Source organism: Medicago sativa, chromosome 8, assembly GCF_051527215.1.
Source record: "Medicago sativa cultivar Bolivia chromosome 8, Bolivia_mono, whole genome shotgun sequence".
Lineage (NCBI taxonomy): Eukaryota > Viridiplantae > Streptophyta > Magnoliopsida > Fabales > Fabaceae > Medicago > Medicago sativa.
Window position 1 is genome coordinate 31,689,835 of NC_140756.1, and position 22,513 is coordinate 31,712,347.

Here is a 22,513-nt window from a genome sequence, read left to right on the forward strand (position 1 = left end):
AAAAAGAAAATACAAAGAAAATACATTAAAAGAAAAATGACTGAAAAATAAAATACAAAGCAGAAAATGCCAATCCATCAGTAGATCAGCCCATGTCTTGATCATCATCCGAGTTTCCAGCCCCCGGTGTCCTCAATCCTTCGAAGATGCCATCCCCTTGATCTTGCTCGGTGGTGTTGAAATCATCAGTGATTTCCCTCCTCATGCGCAGCCCATACTCTTCTTGATGTGTAAAATATTGCTCCATGTGCTCACGGGAGCCTCCAAACCTCTCATAAGACCCACGAATCGGACCCATATGCAATTGAGCCTCCGCAGCAAACGCAGCTGAGAACCTAGGACGGTTCACCCACAGCTGGTCCGAAGTCTCATTCATCCAATTAGCTTGCACATGCATGAATTCCTCAAGCTTTGGATGAAGAGGAGCATAACCTCCTTGGCTACTACTCCCTCCTTGCTCCATTTGTTGTTGCCTCGCTGCCTCCCTCTCTCTCTCCTTCATATAGCCTTCATATTTCTTGACAAACCCATCCATGACCGAGTCGGTGATTGGCTTCATATTGCTTGTGTTGAGATCACTATCATAAGCCGGTACCAACTCTTGCTCACACAACCAATTAATTAGACTCCCATGCCCCAATTGTGTGGTGTTTCCGGTTGCTAGATCATGAAGACTATTGGCCAAGAGGCGGCCAATATATATAGGGTGCTCCTTAATGATGGCATAGGCAGCAAGCACCCTCTTGAGAGGAATTTCAGAAGTGCAGGATGCACTCTCAAGAGTCTGGACCACATATGATACCCACGCCTTGGGTACCGGCAGCATCTCCGCATAGGTAAGCATCCGGGACTTTTTCCAAGTCGACCCAGGCCTACACATGGTGGTGATGATCTCATCAAAAGTATCCTCCGTAATAGCAAATCTCTCCCTCCTCAATTTTTCAACCCAACACTCTTCCGGTGCTTGAACATTCAGCCATGCGTTGAGAGCATCCGGGCTGAAGTCAATGTACTTTCCTCGAACAAAAGATTGAAAGGGTGTATCGGACACCCTTGCATTTGCAAAGAATTCGACGATCACCGTTTTGTTGTTTGCCTCGTCGATCATTTCATTCAATCTTGTCCATCCCCTCCTTCGTATTTCAGACTCAAAGAAAGGATATTTCACAAGCTTTGTGAAATCAAACTTCCTCTCCCCTATGACTTCAAAACTCTTCATAGATTGATGGAACTCCTGGGCTAGGTCATTGATGAAATGGATGGCGTTTTCGGGTGGTTCGGATGCGGCACGGGGGCGTTTGGATTTGCTTGTGGATGGTTTGGGGTTGGTGGCTTTCTTGGAGCGAGTGTTTATTTGGTTGGAGGCCATTTGTGGTTTAGGAAGATGGTGAAAGGAAAGTTTTGTGAAGTTTGGGAAAATTTGGAATGTTTGTGGTTTGATGGTGGTTTGGGTTGGTGAATTTGTGATAAGAATGTGGTTTGATGATGGTTAGGAAGTGAATATTGAGATGAAGATGAAGAGAATTCGTGAATGGAAGTTTAGGGAAGTTTTGGTAGAGAAAGGTAGGAAGAATGGAATGAAAATGATGATGAACAGTTAGGTTTTTATAGGCCTGTTTGGGCAAAATCGCGGCACGCCAAAATGCAAGGCGCGGCGCGATTTTGCGTTGCAACGGTCAATAACGGGCAGATTTTGTAACGGCTAGTAACGGATAGTTCCAACGGCTATTTTTTTTCACAAAACAGTCAAAATCGCGTCGCGCCATGTATATAGGCGTGCCGCGATTTTGGTGAAACAGGGGGTAATTCCTTGCTTTCTCAGGCCAAAAATTTTGTTTTCTTGAAAAATGCCTGAGTCCCTTGAATTTTTGAAAAACTTTTGAGGAGAGAATCATGCAAGACATCAGTACCTTGCATGATTTTCTTGGCAAGAGGTATCTTTGAACAAAATTTTAAAACTTCCCTGCCTTGTATTAAAAGAAAAGAAAAATATTTTTGTGTTTTTATTTTTGAAAGCAATAAAATCATACCTGAAAAATAAATAGTGGGTTGCCTCCCACTCAGCGCTTCTTTACCGTCACTAGCTTGACTGATGACTATTTCTAAGGATCATATGATGTGGCTCCCTCTTCATTGTTTGGGAGTCCTCCTTTACGGTACCGTTTCAGCTTTTGTTCCTTACCCTTGAAAGTTCCTTGTGCACCAGACTTCTTTAGGTCTACAGCTTCATCAACAGGCTTGTTTCTTGCCAACCCTTCGTCACAGTACCTCCTAATTCTTTCCAAAGTATCAGAGAGAGTTGAATGCATACACCATCGAAAAGCAGCCGGCCCATTACGCATCCCATAGGGAATCCTTCTATAAGCCAATTTACCACCCGGACCAGTGGTAGTAGTCTTTATTTCATTTTTACCAGTTGTCAATCCCCCATACTCGTTGTCACGGATGTCTCCTAATGATCGCTGTTGCATCTGTCCTTTGCTTACTTCCAGTTGCTTAACATCCTTTAACATTCCAACATCTTCAATCACTTCTTGTCTATCTATAGATTCCACACTTTCCACCTCCGTAGATTGAATAGATTGAGATTCAAGTGTTTTATCTTCGACAGTTTCTTCCACAACATCAATCCGGTAACACTTGGGATTCTCATCTTGGTGCTTCATTGCCTCAAAGATATTGAAGACTACCTGCTCCTTATGGAATCTCAACATTAGCTCTCCACGCTCAACATCAATCAAAGCACGACCAGTTGCAAGGAAAGGTCTCCCTAGAATGAGTGGCATGTCTTCATCTTCAGCCATATCTAGGACCACAAAATCTGCTGGAAATACCAAGTCATTAACCTTGACTAGCACATCTTCAAGTATACCGAAAGGATAAGAGATTGACCGATCAGCTAAAGTGATGGTCATTCTTGTTGGTTTTGGTTCCCCACATTTAAGCTTCTTCATCATTGAAAGTGGCATCAGATTTATACTTGCTCCCAAATCACATAAAGCTCTTCCAATGTCTACCGGCCCAATTGAACAAGGGATAGTAAAAGCACCAGGATCCTTCAGCTTAGGTGGCAGCTTCTTTTGAAGAATAGCACTACAATTTTCAGAAAGTGCTATGTTCTCATCATCCTTAGGCTTCCTTCGTTTAGTCAACAAGTCTTTCATGAACTTAGCATACAACGGCATTTGATCAAGAGCTTCACCGAAAGGAATATTCACTTGAAGTTGTGAGAAAAGTTGCATGAACTTCTTGAATTGGCCTTCATCCTTTTCTTTCTTCTTCGAAAGGTGAGGGTATGGAAGCTTCACATATGATGGAATAACCTGTGGTTTGTCTCCATCTTTCAAAATTTGACTCTTCGACTTCCTCAAGATTGAATCTTCATCAATTAACTTCTCATTTTTTTCTCCCTCTATTTTTTCCTTCCTTTCGTTTTCAACTACTCCATGATCATTTTCTTTTTCAACTACACCATTCTCATTTTTTTCAACTACATCATTCTCCTCCACCTCAACCACTTCATCAACCTTCTTTGGAGCTTTTGGAACTAAAGGTGTCAAAACCTTTTTGCTCCTCAATTCAATAGCATTACAAGACTCATTCTTAGGGTTATCTTTAGTGTTACCTGAGAATCCGCCTTTGTTTTGTTCAGCCAACTGCTTAGCTAATTGCCCCAGTTGAGTTTCAAGCATCTTCCTAGAAGCTTCATTGTTCTTTCTTTCAGCTTCTTGACTCTTCTTCATCTCTTCAAAGTTGCCTTGAGTCATCTTCATGAAGTTCATCATAGTTTCCTCAAGAGCTGATGGCTTCCTTTGTTGTTGTTGAGGAGGAGTGAGCATCTGAGAGTTCAAAGCATTGTTATTTGAGTAGCTTAGATTTGGATGCTTATTAATGCCTGAATTGTAGTATTGATTCTGCCTTTGATATCCTCCCATGAAGTTAGCTTCTTCACTTGATCCTTCCGGAACACATTCACCGTTGGGATGTTCTTCACCACATAAGTCACACTTGATTGCAGCTACTTGTTGTTGCTTTTGAGCCAAAGTGAAGCCTTGAAACTCCTTAGTTAGAGCTTCGATCTGTTTGTTCATTGCTGCTTGGTTGGCAAGGATAGCAGTTTGTTCACTTACCCCAAACACTCCTCTTTCCTTCTTCTTAGCTTCAGCACGATACTCATTTCCAGCCATGTTTTCTATCAAAGCTTGGACTTCATGATCAGTTTTGCTCTTGAGACTACCTCCCGCGGAAGCATCTAAGAACATTCGAGTGTTTGGTGTTACCCCCTCAGTGAAGATTTGGAGGTATTGCTTCTCGGTGAACTCATGATTAGGGCATCTCTTGAGAAGCAAATTGAATCGCTCCCAAGCATCATACAATGATTCACCTTCTCCTTGCTTGAAGTTAGAGATCTCCATCTTCTTGTCCCAATACTTAGACACAGGGAAGTATTTCTCCAAGAACTTCAGCTCTAACTCTTCCCATGTTTGGACAGTCCCGTTTGGAATTGTTAGCAACCAATCTTTTGCTCTTCCCGTCAAGGTGAAAGGAAATAGCCTTAGCTTCTTTTGTGCTTCAGTCACGGTGGCTGGTTGCACACAAAACTCACAGGTTTCAGCAAAACGGCTCAAGTGTTCATGAGGACTCATAGCTTCAGTCCCATCGAATTGCTTGTCCCTCAAACCATTGAGGACAGTTGTCTTGATGTCGAACGCTACGGGGTTAGCTGGTTGAAAAGTGTGGGTCAGTTGACCGCGATGAGTGGCTAACCCGTAGTCTCCAAGCTTAGGTCTTGGTGGTACAACTCCTTCTCCTTCCATCGTTGCAGATTTAGGAGAAGAGATTGTTTCAGATTCACTTGAGAGTTGCTCCGGTACTTGTTCTCGAACACCCGGTGGAACGGATTGAGCTAACCTTTGCGATCGGACAGCTTTCCGAAGTGCTCTAGCAGTTCTTTCAATCTCCGGATCGTACTCTAAGTCGTCAGAGCTCTGTTTACCTCGCATAAACAGCAAAATACCTTAGTAGCACTGCACAACGCAAAGTAATCAAGTGAATATGAAAACAGAAAAATAAAAATTAAAAAACAGAAAATTAAATTGCAAAAACCCTAAATTATAACGTAATTGCCTTGTTGAAATAATTCAACAGTCCCCGGCAACGGCGCCAAAAACTTGATAGATCTCTGGCAAGTGCACCAAATACTATCGAAGTAGTAAAAATATCGATCCCACGAGGACTGTTTTTAACTTCAATAATTCAATTTCGTTATAAAAGTAGGATGTATAAAAGTTTATTTTGTTTTGCCACTAGGCAGTAGATTTGGTTTGATTTTAAGAAATCAAATAAAATAGTAAAGATTTGATTAAGAAAATAGGAGAGAGATGAGATCAGGTCTTCGAATCCTCTATGTTTCCCCTAATTGGTTACTGCACCTATTATTACTAATGATTCTCTAGTTTCACGATAGTTAACAAATTAGCCCTAATCAATCCCTTGAGTTAGGACCCTCTTTTTAAACTACAGCCCCTAATTCCTTAGGTGGTCTAATAATCATCAAAGGTTTAAGCACGTTAACCTAATATCACTAACAAACGATTATCCATTCCTAGACTAACCATGTTTATTAGAACAATTCAATTAGGTCTAAGTCGAAAGCTATGGTCAATAGTCATTCGATCTCACAAAATCATGTTTATATTTGATCAGGATATAAAAAGCAGTAAGAACAATTGAATTGAATGAAAACTAGAATATCATTAATAAGTAATAGAGTTTCACAGCAACATATGATCAATTAGGGTTACATAGGTTCATCTCCGACCTAATCTCTAAGAGATTTAGCTACTCATAATTGAGTTTACAAATAGCATAATCAATGAAAGAATTAAAACATACATAAACTGGGTTAGAGATGATGAAATCCTCTCCGCTGCAGCCTTCTGGGTGTTAAAATCGCACTTTCGTTCTCCAAAATCGTCACCCCTGTTCTTCAGATTGAGTGCAGTATTTATAGAAGTCATGGGCCTGACCCATCAAAATCGCGCCGCGCCTTGTTAATTGGCGTGCCGCGATTTCCCCTTTACAGGAAGTGTGTATTTTTGCTTCAAAAATCGCAGCACGGCTTGAAATTGGCGTGGCGCGATTTCCTTCGAACAGACTTCAAATTTTAAGCTTTTTGCACTCCAGAACAGTATAAATTGCATGAGAACTCTATCAAAATGTCACAATAAGTCCCTAATATTACGTAATGACAGAATGTCATCAAAGGTCATGCAAGGCACATGTGACATAAATAAATGTCAAGAGAAGTACTTCTGCATGGATCAATCAAGCAATAAAGGCATATACAAGGATTATGTTAAAAAGGATACTTAATGTTCATTTAAGACTATGAACATTAAAGTCCTAGGAATATTCCAAAGAGGAATATCATCCTAGATGTTATATACACTGCTCTTCATTGTGTTTCACTATTAGCATTTGATTACATCAAATGATAGTCTTACAAATCATCCTAAGTGAAACAAATGGAACATTCTGATGATCAGAATGTTCAGCTCAGCACAGGCTTACTTTATGAACAGTACAGTAGGTGAAAAGCAAAAGCCAAAGCAAAGCAAATCTGTCTTGCTCAATCAGAGATAGACACACATGGGAGTTGGTACAGAACAAGGACCACACAATCTCTCAAAGCATGTGTATGAAGATGCAGAATCCCACTATATCTTCTTGCACCAAGTTCCAAGGCAGATCTGGGAAATGAACTTTCTGAAGTATGAAGAAAAGTCCATACTTTGGTTATTGCCCAGAAATTCATATGAAAAGCATATGACATGCCCAGAACTTCATATGTTCATTCATACATGATGAACCCAGATGAAGAACATGATGAACCCAGATGAAGATCATCATGAACGCAACAACATTCTGATGTTCATCAGAGATCAGAATGTTCACCCAGATTTTCAAGTAAAAGCTTGTGGGGCCCAGGACACGTGGCATAACACCATTGGACACCCTACAACGGCTATATGAGCCCAAAGACTCTATAAATACAGATCTAAGGCTCAGCAAAACTTGCACCTTGCCAAAGCATTCAAATAAACAACTTGAAGATTGTTTAAAAGCTCTTGCAATAGAAATTGATCAATCACTAAGGCTTTCATTTACTTAGTGCAAATCAATACTCTTTGTTATCTCTTGCAAAGATAACTTCTCTTCCCCCTCCTCTGTTTGATTCTCAAACATTCAAACTCCACACATATTGCAAAGCATACAAGAAAACAACTTGATTTTGTTTGAAGCTTTCGCAAACTGAAATTGATCAATGACTAAGGCTTTCATTACTTGGTGCAAATCAATACTCTCTGTTATCTTCAAGATAACTTCTTCTTCTTTCTTCTTCTGTTTGTTTCTCAAACATTCAAACTCCAAACATCTTGTAAAGTCTCATCTAGCTTTAGGGGTACTAAAGTGTTAGTTTGAGCTGAAGGTGCAAAGTCTAAGTGGGTAACTTAGCAAGAAGAAAAGAAAGTCTCATCTAGCTTTAGAGGTGCTAAAGTGTTAGTTTGAGCAGAAGGTGTAAAAGTCTAAGTGGGTAACTTAGCAACAAGGTGCAAGCCTGCTGAAGCTAAGAAAATACAGAGGTGTAAGTGTTCAGCTGAACACAGATTGTAAAGTGCAGGACTTGAGAGGTTATCTCAGGCATCATAGTGGAAACTCTCACAAGATTGTGAGGAGAGGACTAGCCCACATTGGGTGAACCTCTATAAATCTCTGTGTGTTCTTTCTTTCTTCCTTATACTCTTTAAATTCAGTATACACTAAACACACACAACACAGTTACTTAATTAAATCAGTTTCTGCATAATCTGCACAAGAACGTCAGAACGTTCTGAAGTCAGAAAGTTAACTTAACTATTCCAAGTAAACTACTTGAGAATCATTTTTAAGTTGCAGGTTAATTTTTAAAGGGTCACAATTCAAACCCCCCTTTCTTGTGACTATTTTATCCACTTCAAATATTACTAAAATAAGGAGTGAAGTTAGTATCGGTTAGATTCATCGTTCTTTGGATTTCAAAATAAAGAACTAATCAATCAAACTAGATCGATTTAGGTTGGTTCGGTTAGGTTTTAGATCGATTTAGGTTCGTTCGGTTAGGTTTTGAATCGAATCAAACAAGGTTGGATAGTTTTACAATCTTCACACTTCGATCTGATACTCCCAACCACCACCTCCCCTCCACCACTGTCACAACCGCAATCCCAATCACCTCCTCCCACCTCCACCCTCGATTCCGATCTCGCTCCACTACCTCTACAATCCTCCTTCCATCGCAGAGATTACCCCGCGATGATAGAGATAGAGATTTCGATCGTCCTCAGGCGTAGTCCTAGTCCTCCTCCATATCTTGACGCGTAGTCCTATTCCTCCTCCGTATCGTGACAACCGTCATTCACCACCGCTGCGAAGATCGCCTCCGCATTATAATAATTATAAACGCTCCAGGAGAGGTGGTAGTCCCGTGGCGGTTATGGACCCGATGATAGGTAAAATTGCAATGTCTGGAATTTGTTCTTGTTTTGCTATTTTGAATTTTCAATTATTGAATTTCCAAGTGTGAAATTGCAATGTAGAGAAATTTTTCAATGTTTTGCTAGTTCAATTTTTCGATTATGGAACTTCTTAACGTGAAATTGCAATGCCTAGAATTTGTTCTTGTTCTGCTAATTCAAATTTTCAATTATTGAATTTTATGTTATTAGCTAGTTGTTGCAGTTGCTTAGAATTTGATTTTGGATGCAGAAAACAAAACCTGATGAATTTCAAATTTCTTTTTAAAGTATTTTGAACTTTTTGTTGGTAGTTTTATTTTTTTAAAATCAATTATGTGTGCTTATGAACACAACATTGACACGCAGACACCGGAAATAATTTGAGAAAATGAATTACTTGAATGCAACACTGGTCACTCCTACGATTGTAGTTTGAACTTGTGTGTTAAGCAAATTCCACGTTTAGAAAACGTTTCGATTGTAGCCTTTGGCAGGTTCGTTGAGAATAATTTTGTAGTTTTCATTTGCAGTTTCATTTTTAACTACAAAATTGTTGCATTTTACTTTGTTTTCTGATTTCGATGATTTTGTGTACAAATATTTGAAAACAAGGTGATACTTTAGAATTAAAAGTGAAAATAGAAAATGAAATCAGAAAAAAATAATCTAAAATCAGATAAGCCTTTTTTATGATTCTATAGTTCTGGTGCACTTCATTTGGTAATGATTAGAAAGCTGAGTGTTCACAGTTTTCTTTTATAGTTTCTGATATCTTAATCATTGGATGATATAAATTTCAATATTGATGTGGGTCCAAATGGACACAAAAGTACAAAAAGTTTGACTACTTGAGGATGTGTTGTTAATATGAGGTATGGTTTAATATCATGTGTGTTCTTGTTGTAGAAAAATCATTCTGACTGTGTTTTCATCATCTGATTACCGCAGACCTGAATATGATAATTACGGTGGTTATGATAGGGGTGGGTGGAAGAGGTGGTTATGGTGATGACAGGTCTTTTGGTAGGTTTGGACATCGTTCTACAGGATGATATCAAAATGGGATCTCTGGTATGTTAATAGATGCTAATTGCTTGGGTTCTTCCTTTTTTACCATCATTTTGTTTCATGCATGACAAAGCATTAAGGGCCTGTTTGGATTAGCTTATTTGAGCTTATCTACTAGCATACATTTTGTGAGACTGTTTGGAAGGACTTGTGAAAACAGCTTATGACAATTTTCATAAGCTTTTTCAACTTATTTTCATAAGTTCGGCAATATAGCTTGTAAAAACAACTTATAACATGCACAAAAACAATTTAACATTATTTTATCTTTTACTATAAAAATAGCTTATGCAAGGTTATACATAAGCGCTTGTGCTATAAGCTGCGAATAAGTTGTTTATCCAAACAGGACCTAATTCTAGTTTGTACAAGTAACATGAACTCCCTTCTTCAATATCTTACATTGGACCCTCTCTTCACCCAATCACAGGCCTTTTCTTCGTAAAAGAAATCAATGTGTATATACTTATGTTTTATCTCATACCTTCCATTAAACTATACAAAGTATGTACGAGTTCACTCACTGGTTGATCACCCAAGACCAGTGTTATCGATTGCGGATGGTGGAAAGCCAAAATTCTGCCATTTTGAGTAGCCATATATCTGCCATAAAATGCTATGGCACGTCTATCTTTCAAAAATTGCCTATGGTGGTTGTCAAAGTTTGACAACCACCATAGGCAATTTTTGAAAGATAGACGTGCCATAGCATTTTATGGCAGATATATGGCTACTCAAAATGGCAGAATGCCACTGCATTCCGCCATGACCGATATTTGACAACACTTGCCCTATCACTACCAAATTGATACCTTTCAATAAACTATACTACAAAATATGTATGAGTTCAGTGGTTGATCACCTAAGACCAGTGTTATCGATTGCGGAAAGCCAAATTTCTGCCATTTTTAGTAGCCATATATATATATATATATCTGCCATAAAATGCTATGGCGCCGTCATCTTTCAAAAATTGCCTATGTTGGTTATCAAAATATCCGCCACTGCATTCTGCCATGGCCGATATTTGACAACACTTGCCCTATCACGGCCAAGTTGATTCTCTAAATTGTCAGTTTCTTCTCTTAATGGTTGATGGTTTTCAGTATAGTTCATGAGCTTTATTTCTCTACAGTTAACAGCTTTTCATAATTCCCTTGTTATTAATTGTAATCTGTTCTTAATTTGTTCCAAAGACTGATAACAGCTTTTTAAAGTTTATGCTCTGTGCATTTCTATTTTCGATTTGGCTTCATCCTTGATCAAAGTACACAACTTTGCTAGTGACATAAAAATTAAAGTAAATCAAAATCACATACTTCTTCAGGTTTACCCAGATTTAGAACGGGATGCTTGGTTTTTTTCACATGAATTTTATTATCGGATCAAGATGACTTATTATTTTGGTACTTACCTTTTACAGGTATGGAATCCAATCGTGGTTATGCAGACTTGCCAAGTGGCGGTGGGCAAAGGTCAGCTTTCTAGTTTTTTTCTCAGTTGTACCGTTTGATGAATCAATATTACCTACAAATTGTTGTCTTTCATGTCCATCATAGACAGAGAGTTTTATCAGTGGTTAATGAATAATTTGTCTTTATCCAAAAGATGTTTTTAGGCATTGATATTTTCTATGGAAGTCTATATACAATGTTGACTGGATCCCCACATTGGTTATATGACATGACTGTTAACAGGTTCCTAAACTGGATTTCATCAAGTCATTTAGACTCAACTTTTCTTGGCATTGCCTTTCTTGACCATGTTTGATATCTTATTTAAGCAACTTGTCTTCTTCTGGCCAATTCAGAATTCATATTTTCAAAACTAATAATTGCTTTTGCATAACTCCTTTTTCATGCAATTTTAATTAACCGCAAGCTGTTTGTGGTTTCCTCTTTATTCCATATCAAATAACTGCAGTGCTGTATCACATCACATGTCGCCCTTGACTTCGCATGCTTTTTGGCACATAGAAAATTATATCATTACCATCACAAACATGATCTTCATCATGCTATCAGTGAATACATCGTATCCAATGTTCCTTTTTGTGTGCAATATATATTGAGAGCATTATAGGCAGCTGAATAGAGATAATGGGCTCCTGAGCTTACTGTTGTACTGGTTAGGTTTTGTTGATATCTCAATGTAACAACTTAATCTGAAATTCCCTTAAAAAGTTGCAATATTATAATTTCAGGTCTTGGTTTTAATTTTCATTGTTTCAGGTCTTGGTTTTAATTTTCATTGTTGTTTTAATCAACTCATGGTGAATGAACTGTTGTTTCAGCTAAAAGAAACTTCAACAAAATTCATTTTTCATATTTTTTATATTTAAAATCTTGATCCTGAGCTTTAAGGAGCACGCACTCAGTGCATTATTTTTGTCTTGCTTTTATTTCTAGTCAGTTTTTCTGCTTTCTACTTATAGAACATTCATTTATCCGTTCAACACTAAATATCTATTTGCGACACTTTAATACCTAAATGCTTCTACAATTGAATTTCTTCAGTAAATAAATAATGAAAGTAACACTTATTGTACACAATGATTATATTATTGTCTGTTTGATGATTCTAAGCTGTCTTTATTTTACTTGTCTGATAATTGTTCTTTCTGGAACTACATGTTAACATTAGTATAATTATGACCTGTTTTAGAGAAGGGTTGATGTCCTATAAATAATTCATTCAGGAGCTTGAGGATGATATACTACCAACTGAAGCAGAACGTAGGTAAGTTGTGAAAATAATCTTTTGCATTATGTCTGAGAATTCGAGTTATGTAAGAAATTTTCAGATCTTCATTGACAAATGACTTCTGATTGATTTTTTCTAGGTATCAAGAATACAAATCAGAGTATATTTCTACACAAAAGAGAGCTTATTTCAATACTCATAAGGATGAGGAGTGGTATGTATCTTTATATTCTCTATTCTCTAACAATCTATAGTTTTCGATCTTTAAATGTTTACTGTCAAACTATGAATTGCCATATTTTTGGAAGTCCACACAATCTGATGTTGAATTTCGTTTCTCGTTTTAATTTTTACGTAAGTTGAAAGATAAATATCATCCAACAAATTTGCTTACAGTCATTGTAAGGTAATTATTATCAATTGAAAAACATAACGTATTGTCCTCTTTTTTACTTACTCTTGTTTGTGCATCTCTCAATCTGGCCTTCCTTGTTCATACTTGTGCATATTTGGTGTTACAACCAATGCAGAAATCCGGGTTTAAGTGCCTCTTTATCCAGCAAATCAGGGCAAGCTAGCAAGCCAAATTCAGAGGAGGAAGCGGACGATAAACGAAGAAGAGATGGGTGGGGTTCTAATAAAAAAATTGATTTCTCAGCTGCTCCAAAGACTCATCCTATCAGTTCTGAACCTAGACGAATACAAGCAGATGTTCAACAGGCTCAGGCCCTTGTTCACAAGCTTGACACCGAAAAGAGGATTGGAGATAATATTTTATGCAGCAGTGATCACAACAAAACTGATGACAAGTCTGAACGGATCTGTGGGTCCCACAGTCATTATACGAGGCCTAACATCTGTTAAGGGTTTAGAAGGTGTTGAGCTTTTGAGCACACTTATTACATATCTGTGGCGGATTGATGGTGTAGATTATTATGGCAGGATTGAGCCTAATGAGGCTAAGGGTTTTAGGCATGTGAGGCCAGAAAGAACAGGGCATGAAGAAACAGGTAAATCAGGGTCAGAATGGGAGAAGAAACTTGACTCATTTTGGAAGGGAAGGTTGAATGGTCAGGTTGCATTGGAAGTAATAGCTGCTAAGGAGAAAATAGATGCTGCAGCAATTGAAGTGTTGGATCCATGTGTTATAAAAATCAGGAACGAAAAGTATGGATGGAAGTATGGTTGTGGAGCTAAGGACTGCACAAAGTTTTTCATGCTGCTGAATTTGTGTACAAACATCTGAAGCTAAAGCACCCTGAGCTTGATCTTGAACAAACTTCGAAATTGCATGAGGATCTCTTTACTCAAAATTACATGAAGTAAGTAATAAGTAAGACTTTCTATATTTTGTAGTCAGTATTGCGAGTATTGGTGAAAATATCACTAATAGTAGCCTTGCTACTGTTGTAGTGATCAAGATGCTCCCGGTGGAAAGCCTGTCATGCAGCAACCTCAGGTAGACCACTATATCCATTGAAACATGATCTGATAAAACTCTTTATGATCGTTGTATTTACGAGAACCTTTTGGTGTTCATGTTTTGATAGCAGTTTATCCTCAATATGGCATTTCAGAACCATGGGTTCTGAACAGCTTGTCAAACAGTGAAAAGTTTTTCTTTTACTTTCCTTACTATGCGGTATATCCATGATTGAAGATAATCTGATGTATCAACCTTAAGGAGTTTATGTCAACCTTTGTCTTGAGCTTAGCACTTGTATTTCTTTTAAATATTATAATCTATACTCATTTCAAATTGCTATGGTCCTTTCTGTTTTTTTTCTTTTTCATCTGTAGAAGGACAACAGGCCTTTAAATCAAAGGTTAGGTCTGGAGGGCCGATTGAGAGATGATCGTGGTAAACGTCGAGACCATGAACGGTATGACAGAATGAATGGAGATAGAGCTAATTCCCCATCCCGTGAAAGGCAGTCTAAAGCACTTGAGATGGGAAACCATGATGAAACAATGCAAGATACTTTTGCAGGGCCTGGTGTTCCTCCTTTTACCTCAGATATACCTCCACCAGTATTGATGCCTGTACCTGGTGCTGGGTCAGTTGCCTCTTCCAATTACCTTTCTCACAATCTGATGCAAATTTTTTATTTCTTCAGCGGTGAGTGATTATATAAACTATAACTCTACAGGCCATTAGGACCTTTTGTTCCTGCTCCACCAGAAGTTGCATTGCAGATGTTTAGAGATCAAGGTGGACCATCTTCATTTGATGGCTCTGGAAGAAATATGCTGTCTGGCCCGCATCATATGGGTGGACCGGCACCAATAATTACTCTTCCTCCAGGTTTTAGGTTTTAGACCAGATCCATGGAAGATGCGAAGGTAAAGTGGACTGCATTTGTAACACAGGAGTTGGCATTCTATTGATGAGATAGGTAGCTGCTTTCAATGCATAATCCCAATAAGTGAGAGGGAAGCTTGCTTGTGCTAGCAACAACTTCCCAATGTCAGGGACTAATAGAAGGTTTTTGAATGTAAGTTGAGTGCGTGGCTTGTATCGTGAGTGTAACTGAGCTGAACCAATAGAGGTCAATTCTCTAATAAACCTGCAGTTTTGCTTTATCTTCATTGTGTCTTTCAGCTTTTTAATAATGTTGTCCTAAACAGGTCTTTGATGCCAAGAAGGCATCGTACAATGGCGATGTCATAGCAAAATTGCTCAAAATTTCAAGCGAAAATCTTAAAACTGAAGTAAAACACTGTCATTCAGATTCAATGAATGAACAAGAAAATAGAAGCAAGCTTAGTAAGAAAATCATAGTAAGTTAGCTCTCTATCAGCAAAAAAAAGTGTGTATCACTTTATTTTAAATGTAAATAATAAGTGTAAACAAAATTGTTTCAGGCTTCGATTAATGAAGCTACGGTTAAACCATACGGAATAAAATGCCTTCGTCACAAAAGTGAGTGCTATCAAATCAATGTTTATTTATTTATTTATTATTTACAATACATATTAACTTATTTTGATTGTATTTGGTAGTGAATTGGCACCCAATACAAAAGAAAGAGGGTAGCAAAGTAATTGAAGAAGAAGAAGAAGAAGAAGAAAAACAGCCAACACAAATTAGTAAGTATTGAAACATGTTTACTTTGGTTAACATCATGTGACGTAAACTGATAGTTTTTGTAATGTATAGGTGTTATCTCTTCTCCTATTGAAAAGGGAAAAGAAGAGATCAGACACACATATACTTTTACCAAAAGGATTTGTTACAAAGTAGAATGGTTGTTTGATGATTTGACTGCAAATTTTTTAAGGGCTGCAACAATTCATATCAATGACAGAAAAATGGTTCCCCATGATATTGAAATATTGATTTATGTTTCAAGCATGTTGAGCTCTAAGTATGGCAGAAAGAAAATGTCACACCTTGGAGGCTGTTGATGGGATCTTGAAAATTTAGGTCTGGACAAAGATGTAACACTTGAAAAATGAAGCAAGTGTTGAGAGCAGAATTTGAAGAGAAGAATGTTATAAAGTTTTGAGAAGACTTGCCTCCAATTGAGGTTTATTCAAACCCAAATTACTGCAAGAGGTTTTTAGACCAGTGGAGTGAAGGTTTTAAATACAACTAAACTCTAAAGGGAAGCAATGAAGCTGATTATGAAATCTTAAAGGATATTATCTTTTGGCGCCTGAAAATGAAATGGAATGCTGAAAAATGTACGTTATGTCAAATTTTCATGTCATGGGCTATGAGAGTGATTGTAAAGAGGGTACAAAAATCCCAGTTTGCTGATCTGTTAAAAGACCTGGTTTCAAATGATAAAGTACTTGAGGAATTTTGGGTTGATGTGCAAAACCTAGTTGAAAACCTAGTTGAAACTAGAGCAAGTCCCGGCATGTGGCCCTGTTTTATGAGGACATGATTAACAAACGCCTATTGCGTTATTTGGGAAGACTAGGTTACAACATAGTTCTCATTAGTCGTGCAAGAAAAAATCAACTACAAAATGAAGCTAATGTGCGTATTACATGGGATAGATTTAAGAAGTAAAAAATAGTTTTTTCTAAGGTACACAGCTAGCTAAAATTACTTGGTTTTATAATTTGGTTTGACTATTCGGTTGAAGTTATTATTATTAGTAGTATATTATAAATTATTTGGTTTGGCTATTTTGTGGCTGAAGAGAGAGATTGAGAGAAAAATGTTAGAATAAATACATATAATTACGAATAATTTATAATATACTACTACTAATAATAACTTCAACCGAATAGTCATACCAAATTATAAAACCAAGTAATTTAAGCTAGCCGTGTACCTTAGAAAAAACTATTTTTTACTTCTTAAATCTATCCCATGTAATACGCACATTAGCTTCATTTTGTAGTTGATTTTTTCTTGCACGACTAATGAGAACTATGTTGTAACCTAGTCTTCCCAAATAACGCAATAGGCGTTTGTTAATCCTGTCCTCAGAAAACAGGGCCACATAACTGCCTGGACTTGCTCTAGTTTCACCTAGGTTTTCAACTAGGTTTTGCACATCAACCCAAAATTCCTCAAATACTTTATCATTTGAAACCATGTCTTTTAACAGATCAGCAAACTGGGATTTTGTACCCTCTTTACAATCACTCTCATTGCCCATGACATGAAAAATTGACATAACGTACATTTTTCAGCATTCCATTTCATTTTCAGGCGCTAAAAGATAATATCCTTTAAGATTTCATAATCAGCTTCATAGTTGAGTTGTATTTAAAACCTTCACTCCACTGGTCTAAAAACCTCTTGCAGTAATTTGGGTTTGAATAAACCTCAATTGGAGGCAAGTCTTCCCAAACCTTTATAACATTCTTATCTTCAAATTCTGCTCTCAACACATGCTTCATCTTTCAAGTGTTACATCTTTGTCCAGACCTAAATTTTCAAGATCCCACCAACAGCCTCCAAGGTGTGACATTTTCTTTCTGCCATACTTAGAGCTCAACATGCTTGAAACATAAATCAATATTTCAATATCATGGGGAACCATTTTTCTGTCATTGATATGAATTGTTGCAGCCCTTAAGAAAGTTGCAGTCAAATCATCAAACAGTCCTTTTGGAAAAAGTATATGTGTGCCTGATCTCTTATTTTCCCTTTTCAATAGGAGAAGAGATAACACCTATGCATTCAAAAACTATCAGTTTACGTCACATGATGTTAACCAAAGTAAACATGTTTCAATACTTACTAATTTTTGTTGGCTGTTTTTCTTCTTCTTCAATTACTTTGCTACCCTCTTTCTTTTGTATTGGGTGTCAATTCACTACCAAATACAATCAAATTAAGTTAGTATGTATTGTAAATAATAAATAAACATTGATTTGATAGCACTCGCTTTTGTGACGAAGACATTTTATTCCGTAAGGTTTAACCGTAGCTTCATTAATCGAAGCCTGAAACAATTTTGTTTGCACTTATTATTTACATTTGAAATAAAGTGATACACATTTTTTTTTTGCTGATAGAGAGCTAACTTACTATGATTTTCTTACTAAGCTTGCTTCTATTTTCTTGTTCATTCATTGAATCTGAATGACAGTCTTTTACTTCAGTTTTAAGATTTTCGCTTGAAATTTTGAGCATTTTTGCTATGACATCGCCATTGTACGATGCCTTCTTGGCATCAAAGACCTATTTAGGACAACATTATTAAAAAGTTGAAAGACGCAATGAAGATAAAGCAAAACTGCAGGTTTATTAGAGAATTGACCTCTATTGGTTCAGCTCACTTACACTAACGATACAAGCCACGCACTCAACTTACATTCAAAAACCTTCTATTAGTCTCTGACATTGGGAAGTTGTTGCTAACACAAGCAAGCTTCCCTCTCACTTATTGGGATTATGCATTGAAAGCAGCTACCTATCTCATCAATAGAATGCCAACTCCTGTGTTACAAATGCAGTCCCCTTTCTTCAAACTTTACAATCAAGTGCCAGATTACAAGTCCCCTTGTTATCCTCATCTCAGGCCTTATAACCAGCATAAGTGTGTCTTTATAGGCTACTCACCAAGTCGCAAAGGTTACACGTGTCTATCTACTGATGGGAGGCTCTACATCTCTAAGGATGTTATCTTAAATGAACATAGGTTCCCATTTCCTCATCTATTTCCATCTTCCTCTCATCTTACCCGCATAACTAAGTCTAAATATTGTATGTTCTAGTATTTTTGCAAAATTAATATAAAATTTAGGTAATTTAAACGTACCTTTATGGTCATCTCAATATCCATAGCAAGCACGTTCCGATCCTTAAATTTTAAATACTCTGATGTAATATGTACCTTCTGCTCCTCCATGCTTTGGACAAATGCTATCCTGTCTTCAAAAGGATTCAAGTAATGTATTCCACATGGAAGTGTTTCCTTGTAGTCACCACCTCTTTCTATAATGAACTCTTTCCGTTCCAGAACTATGACCACCCCAAAATTCCAAGGGGTACGCAGAGAATATCTAGTAATAACAACAGATTAAGTTTCATGTATGTTAGTTAAAAGGTGTAATTAATGCAAATGATTGTAAATTGTAAAAGGGAGAATCCTGTTTATGAAGCTATTAACTTTAATCAGGACCCCAAGAATGGCAAATTTAGTGAAAAAGTTTATTATTGTGATTTCAACGGTATGATTTGTTTTTGTTTTTTCTTTTCCTTTTATTGTTGACTTTTTGGTTGTGTCATGTGAATGTGATGCTTGATTGTGAATTTTTTATATGGTTTCTCGGTTCTATTTTGTGTAGGGATTATCAAAAGCTAGTATCTTTGGAGAAAAGTTTCTATAGACTTTCTAGTATCTATATCACATGTACAACTCCAGTATTTAGGAGGAGATAATTTTTGGGTGTGTTTGGTCCCATCAACGAAATCTGCTGTTAAGAATAAGCAGGAGGATGGTGCCGCAACTCAAAAGCTACACAATGAGGGTAAAAATTTGGATAGAAGTGCAGATGGGATTCCCAGAATATCCTCATCATGTGTTAGCAGCGATGGTGAAATTACGTCTGTTGATGTAAATCCTGAAATTCTGGAAAAAATAAACCCTTCACAGAATCTCTCTACTTGTAATGATTGCACCATGTTCAAAAACAAACATGAGATTCCAGCTAGAAAGGAGGTTGATGAAGTTTGTCGTAGCCCATTTACTTCAACTTTCTATAGTTGGATTAGTAGTTGGTGGACATTTTGGAAAAGCAATGCTAAGTCCGAAGTGGACCAGAGTCCTAGTCATGTTGAAGAGAAACCTCATCGAGATAACTTTAAATATAGGGTTTCGGTATGGTGGGACTTTGACAGCTGTGGCGTCCCTTCCGACATTAAGGACTGCATTAAAGACTCATCCTATCAGTTCTGAACCTAGACGAATACAAGCAGATGTTCAACAGGCTCAGGCCCTTGTTCACAAGCTTGACACAGAAAAGAGGATTGGAGATAATATTTCATGCAGCAGTGATCACAACAAAACTGATGACAAGTCTCACAACGGATATGTGGGTCCCACAGTCATTATACGAGGCCTAACATCTGTTAAGGGTTTAGAAGGTGTTGAGCTTTTGAGCACACTTATTAACCAATAATTACTCTTCCTCCAGGTTTTAGGTTTTAGACCAGATCCACGGAAGAGGCAAAGGTAAAGTGTTCTCTGCATGACCCTTTGCTCATATATTTTGTGTGCTTCTCCAGTCTGTCCCTTCTTTTTTTTCTAAAGTGTTCTAAGAATGCAGATATCAATATTGCTATTTGCACTTAATTGATGTCGTCAAATTTGTATTGTGTTCTGTGGTTACCTTTGTATGAAATGCATGTTTTCCATTGGTGTTGCAGTTATCAAGATTTGGATGCTCCAAACGAAGAGGTCACCGTGAATCCGTGCTAGACTATCGGAGTTTGTAGGTGTCTTTAGGTGACTGGTTTTGTATAAATTCTGAGATTGAGTGGCCATGCGACCTACAGAGTTGAAAGCTGGCTGTGTTCTTGATATTTTTGCTGGGTTCATGCTCTGTTTCGTGAATTTTTCGGTGACATTTTTACTTTTTACGGAAATTCATGTCCCTTCATGTCCCTGGGAATATTTCATTATTTTGAGAAATTATAAAAAGCAATAACTATAGTCCAATTATAATTTATTTAAATCAATTGATTGGATAATTTTATTTTTACTAAAATGTGCATTCGTTTGGTTTAACATAATAAGATATAAAATACCTTCGAGCTTCTTCACCATATGGCTGTAACAGTTACAGCAGAACAAGTCGTTTCTTCACTTAACAAAATTGATATAACAACAGTTTAAGGTATGGATTCCAGTGTCAATCATTTTTTCAAATAAAAACTGAGTAGTAATCAATAGTTAAAAAAAAAATCACACAAGGAGAAAAAGAATATTTAGAAATTAGTAAAAATTCCATTTGGACGATGAACAAGTTTAGTATTCAGAACGAGTTTGTTCAATTGTTTGGTGAAGAACACATTACTCTCGGCACAAATAGGCACATCCAAATTGCTCTCTAGGCTGGAAAAAGTTGATCATGAATTACGATCTGAACAAATTTTACATATGGGAAATGCTAACCGGTGCCTTCGGGGAATTGGTTAAGGATATGAAAAAGGAAATTATATAGTAGTTAAATCATTGAAATTGTATAATTAATTTATAATAAAGTCAAAAACAGTTTCTTTTTATGGTAATAATTCCCTTTTATGGTATGCTTAACCAGTGCCCTGGGGCATCGGTTAGCAGGATCCTTTACATATAAACCAATTGGAATTTACACATGATTAGATTTTACACATAAACCAATTGGAAGTTAAGACCTGATAGGAAAAGAAATTGAGGTATCTATTGAGCAACTTTCTATACATTGATGAGTCAGTTCCAATACAAGATGAAGTTGTTGTGTTCAATTTGGCACCCATGACGATACCCCGTTGTGGCAAAGAGTATATATGATCGAAGAATAGATGTTGAATGGAGCAATTTAATTAATTTATTTATTTTACTCAAGAATTCAAAACGGAGGAATCAAAATTCAAGGAAATTTGAAAATCCTTCTAATACAACAGGTTCATTTCAATTCCATCATCTACAAAATGTATTGTTTTGATTAAGTAATTGAACGCTCTTTGTCAAGATTAATATTTGGATGAAGTATAACAAATTACACCGACATTTCAATAATTGTTTAAGATTATTGTATCAAAATAAAACTCCCATCCAATGGAAATGAATCTCTCATGAGAAATTCTTGCATGGTCACTCAAATTTAGACACAACCAATGGAATTTTAAAACCTGAGTTTTATAAAATTAAAATCAAAAGTTTGTTTTATCTCTCCGTGAAGTTCAACCATCGTGCAACTGCAAGTACGCTCTCCTTCAAGTATCCAATCATGAAATGTCACTACAAGAGAGTTAAACCAAAATTCAACACAACATGCAGCAAAATGAAAAGGAAATTGGAAAAGGAGTGTGGTGGATGTGATTTGGTCAATGTCTCGCGGTGGAGTGGCGTAGCCGGAGCAACTTTAGTGCATGAGGACGATGTATTAAACTAACAAGCTCAGCCGAGTGATTTGCGAGTTTGAACCAAGTCAATTTTGAGCTGAAAACAGAAGTTCATGGCCAAATTGAGTCAAACTTCTAGCTAAATCAAATTTAGAACTGTCCAATACTCCTAAGTTTTATTATTGATTATTGTACAAAATAAATTTCCATAATGGAGTGTATGTATAATTGGGTGTTCTAGAGTACGAAAAGGAAGCATAACATGGAAAGAAAAAATTCTAGTATGGATGAGAGTAAAATATTGAAGGGTCCCTTGCTACACCAATCATGAATGTGTATATCAACATGAAAAACCTTGAGAGAAAAAAATGCTTTAGAGTATTGATGAGAGTATCCTTGAAACTGCACTTTGACATTGCTGCCACTGAAAGTGTCCAAAACTTATTGTATCTATCACAAAAAAAGACATGCTTTAGATACGATAGGTGATAATTATCAAAATAATAGGAAAACTTTTTGTAACATTCTTGATATGTTAAGACTCTTAAAATAACAGGAATAGTATATTCTAAATTTACTATTATTTAAGCTAAATTGCTTAAAAAATAAAAAATGAAGAGCTGAGAAATAGGTGTATAATATTATTTAAGCTAAATTGGTTTAA

At 36.8% G+C, this 22,513-nt stretch overlaps 1 protein-coding gene, 1 long non-coding RNA gene, 1 other non-coding gene and 2 pseudogenes across 5 annotated transcripts; all 5 read left to right on the forward strand.

The window, feature by feature from the left end:
- Window positions 1-4,317: 4,317 nt before the first annotated feature.
- Window positions 4,318-4,424, forward strand: LOC146898433 (small nucleolar RNA R71). The gene has a single exon (XR_015024395.1). It is a non-coding gene; the product is annotated as a small nucleolar RNA R71 (small nucleolar RNA).
- Window positions 4,425-6,651: 2,227 nt separating this feature from the next.
- Window positions 6,652-12,736, forward strand: LOC146898434 (uncharacterized; annotated as a pseudogene). The gene is made up of 7 exons (XR_015023156.1): window positions 6,652-6,738; window positions 8,164-8,552; window positions 9,507-9,629; window positions 11,050-11,101; window positions 12,291-12,365; window positions 12,469-12,543; window positions 12,689-12,736. The product of XR_015023156.1 is annotated as an uncharacterized LOC146898434 (transcript).
- Window positions 12,737-12,845: 109 nt separating this feature from the next.
- On the forward strand, window positions 12,846-20,343 carry LOC146898435 (serrate RNA effector molecule-like; annotated as a pseudogene). Its single transcript, XR_015023157.1, has 7 exons — window positions 12,846-13,651; window positions 13,743-13,788; window positions 14,130-14,386; window positions 14,480-14,645; window positions 19,452-19,835; window positions 19,938-19,975; window positions 20,170-20,343. The product of XR_015023157.1 is annotated as a serrate RNA effector molecule-like (transcript).
- On the forward strand, window positions 14,646-15,570 carry LOC146898436 (uncharacterized). The gene is made up of 4 exons (XM_085737649.1): window positions 14,646-14,824; window positions 14,958-15,110; window positions 15,195-15,252; window positions 15,333-15,570. Exons 1-4 carry the CDS (start codon window positions 14,795-14,797, stop codon window positions 15,428-15,430), a joined length of 339 nt encoding a protein of 112 aa, XP_085593775.1. The 5' UTR covers window positions 14,646-14,794; the 3' UTR covers window positions 15,431-15,570.
- Window positions 18,247-19,366, forward strand: LOC146898437 (uncharacterized). The gene is made up of 2 exons (XR_015023462.1): window positions 18,247-18,971; window positions 19,089-19,366. It is a non-coding gene; the product is annotated as an uncharacterized LOC146898437 (long non-coding RNA).
- Window positions 20,344-22,513: the final 2,170 nt, after the last annotated feature.

Coding starts and splice junctions, on each gene's coding strand:
- LOC146898436 (XM_085737649.1), top strand. CDS start 14,795: ATGTCAGGGACTAATAGAAGGTTTTTGAAT. Junction 15,111..15,194: donor AGCTTAGTAAGAAAATCATA/GTAAGTTAGCTC, acceptor AAATTGTTTCAG/GCTTCGATTAATGAAGCTAC. Junction 15,253..15,332: donor AAAATGCCTTCGTCACAAAA/GTGAGTGCTATC, acceptor TGTATTTGGTAG/TGAATTGGCACCCAATACAA.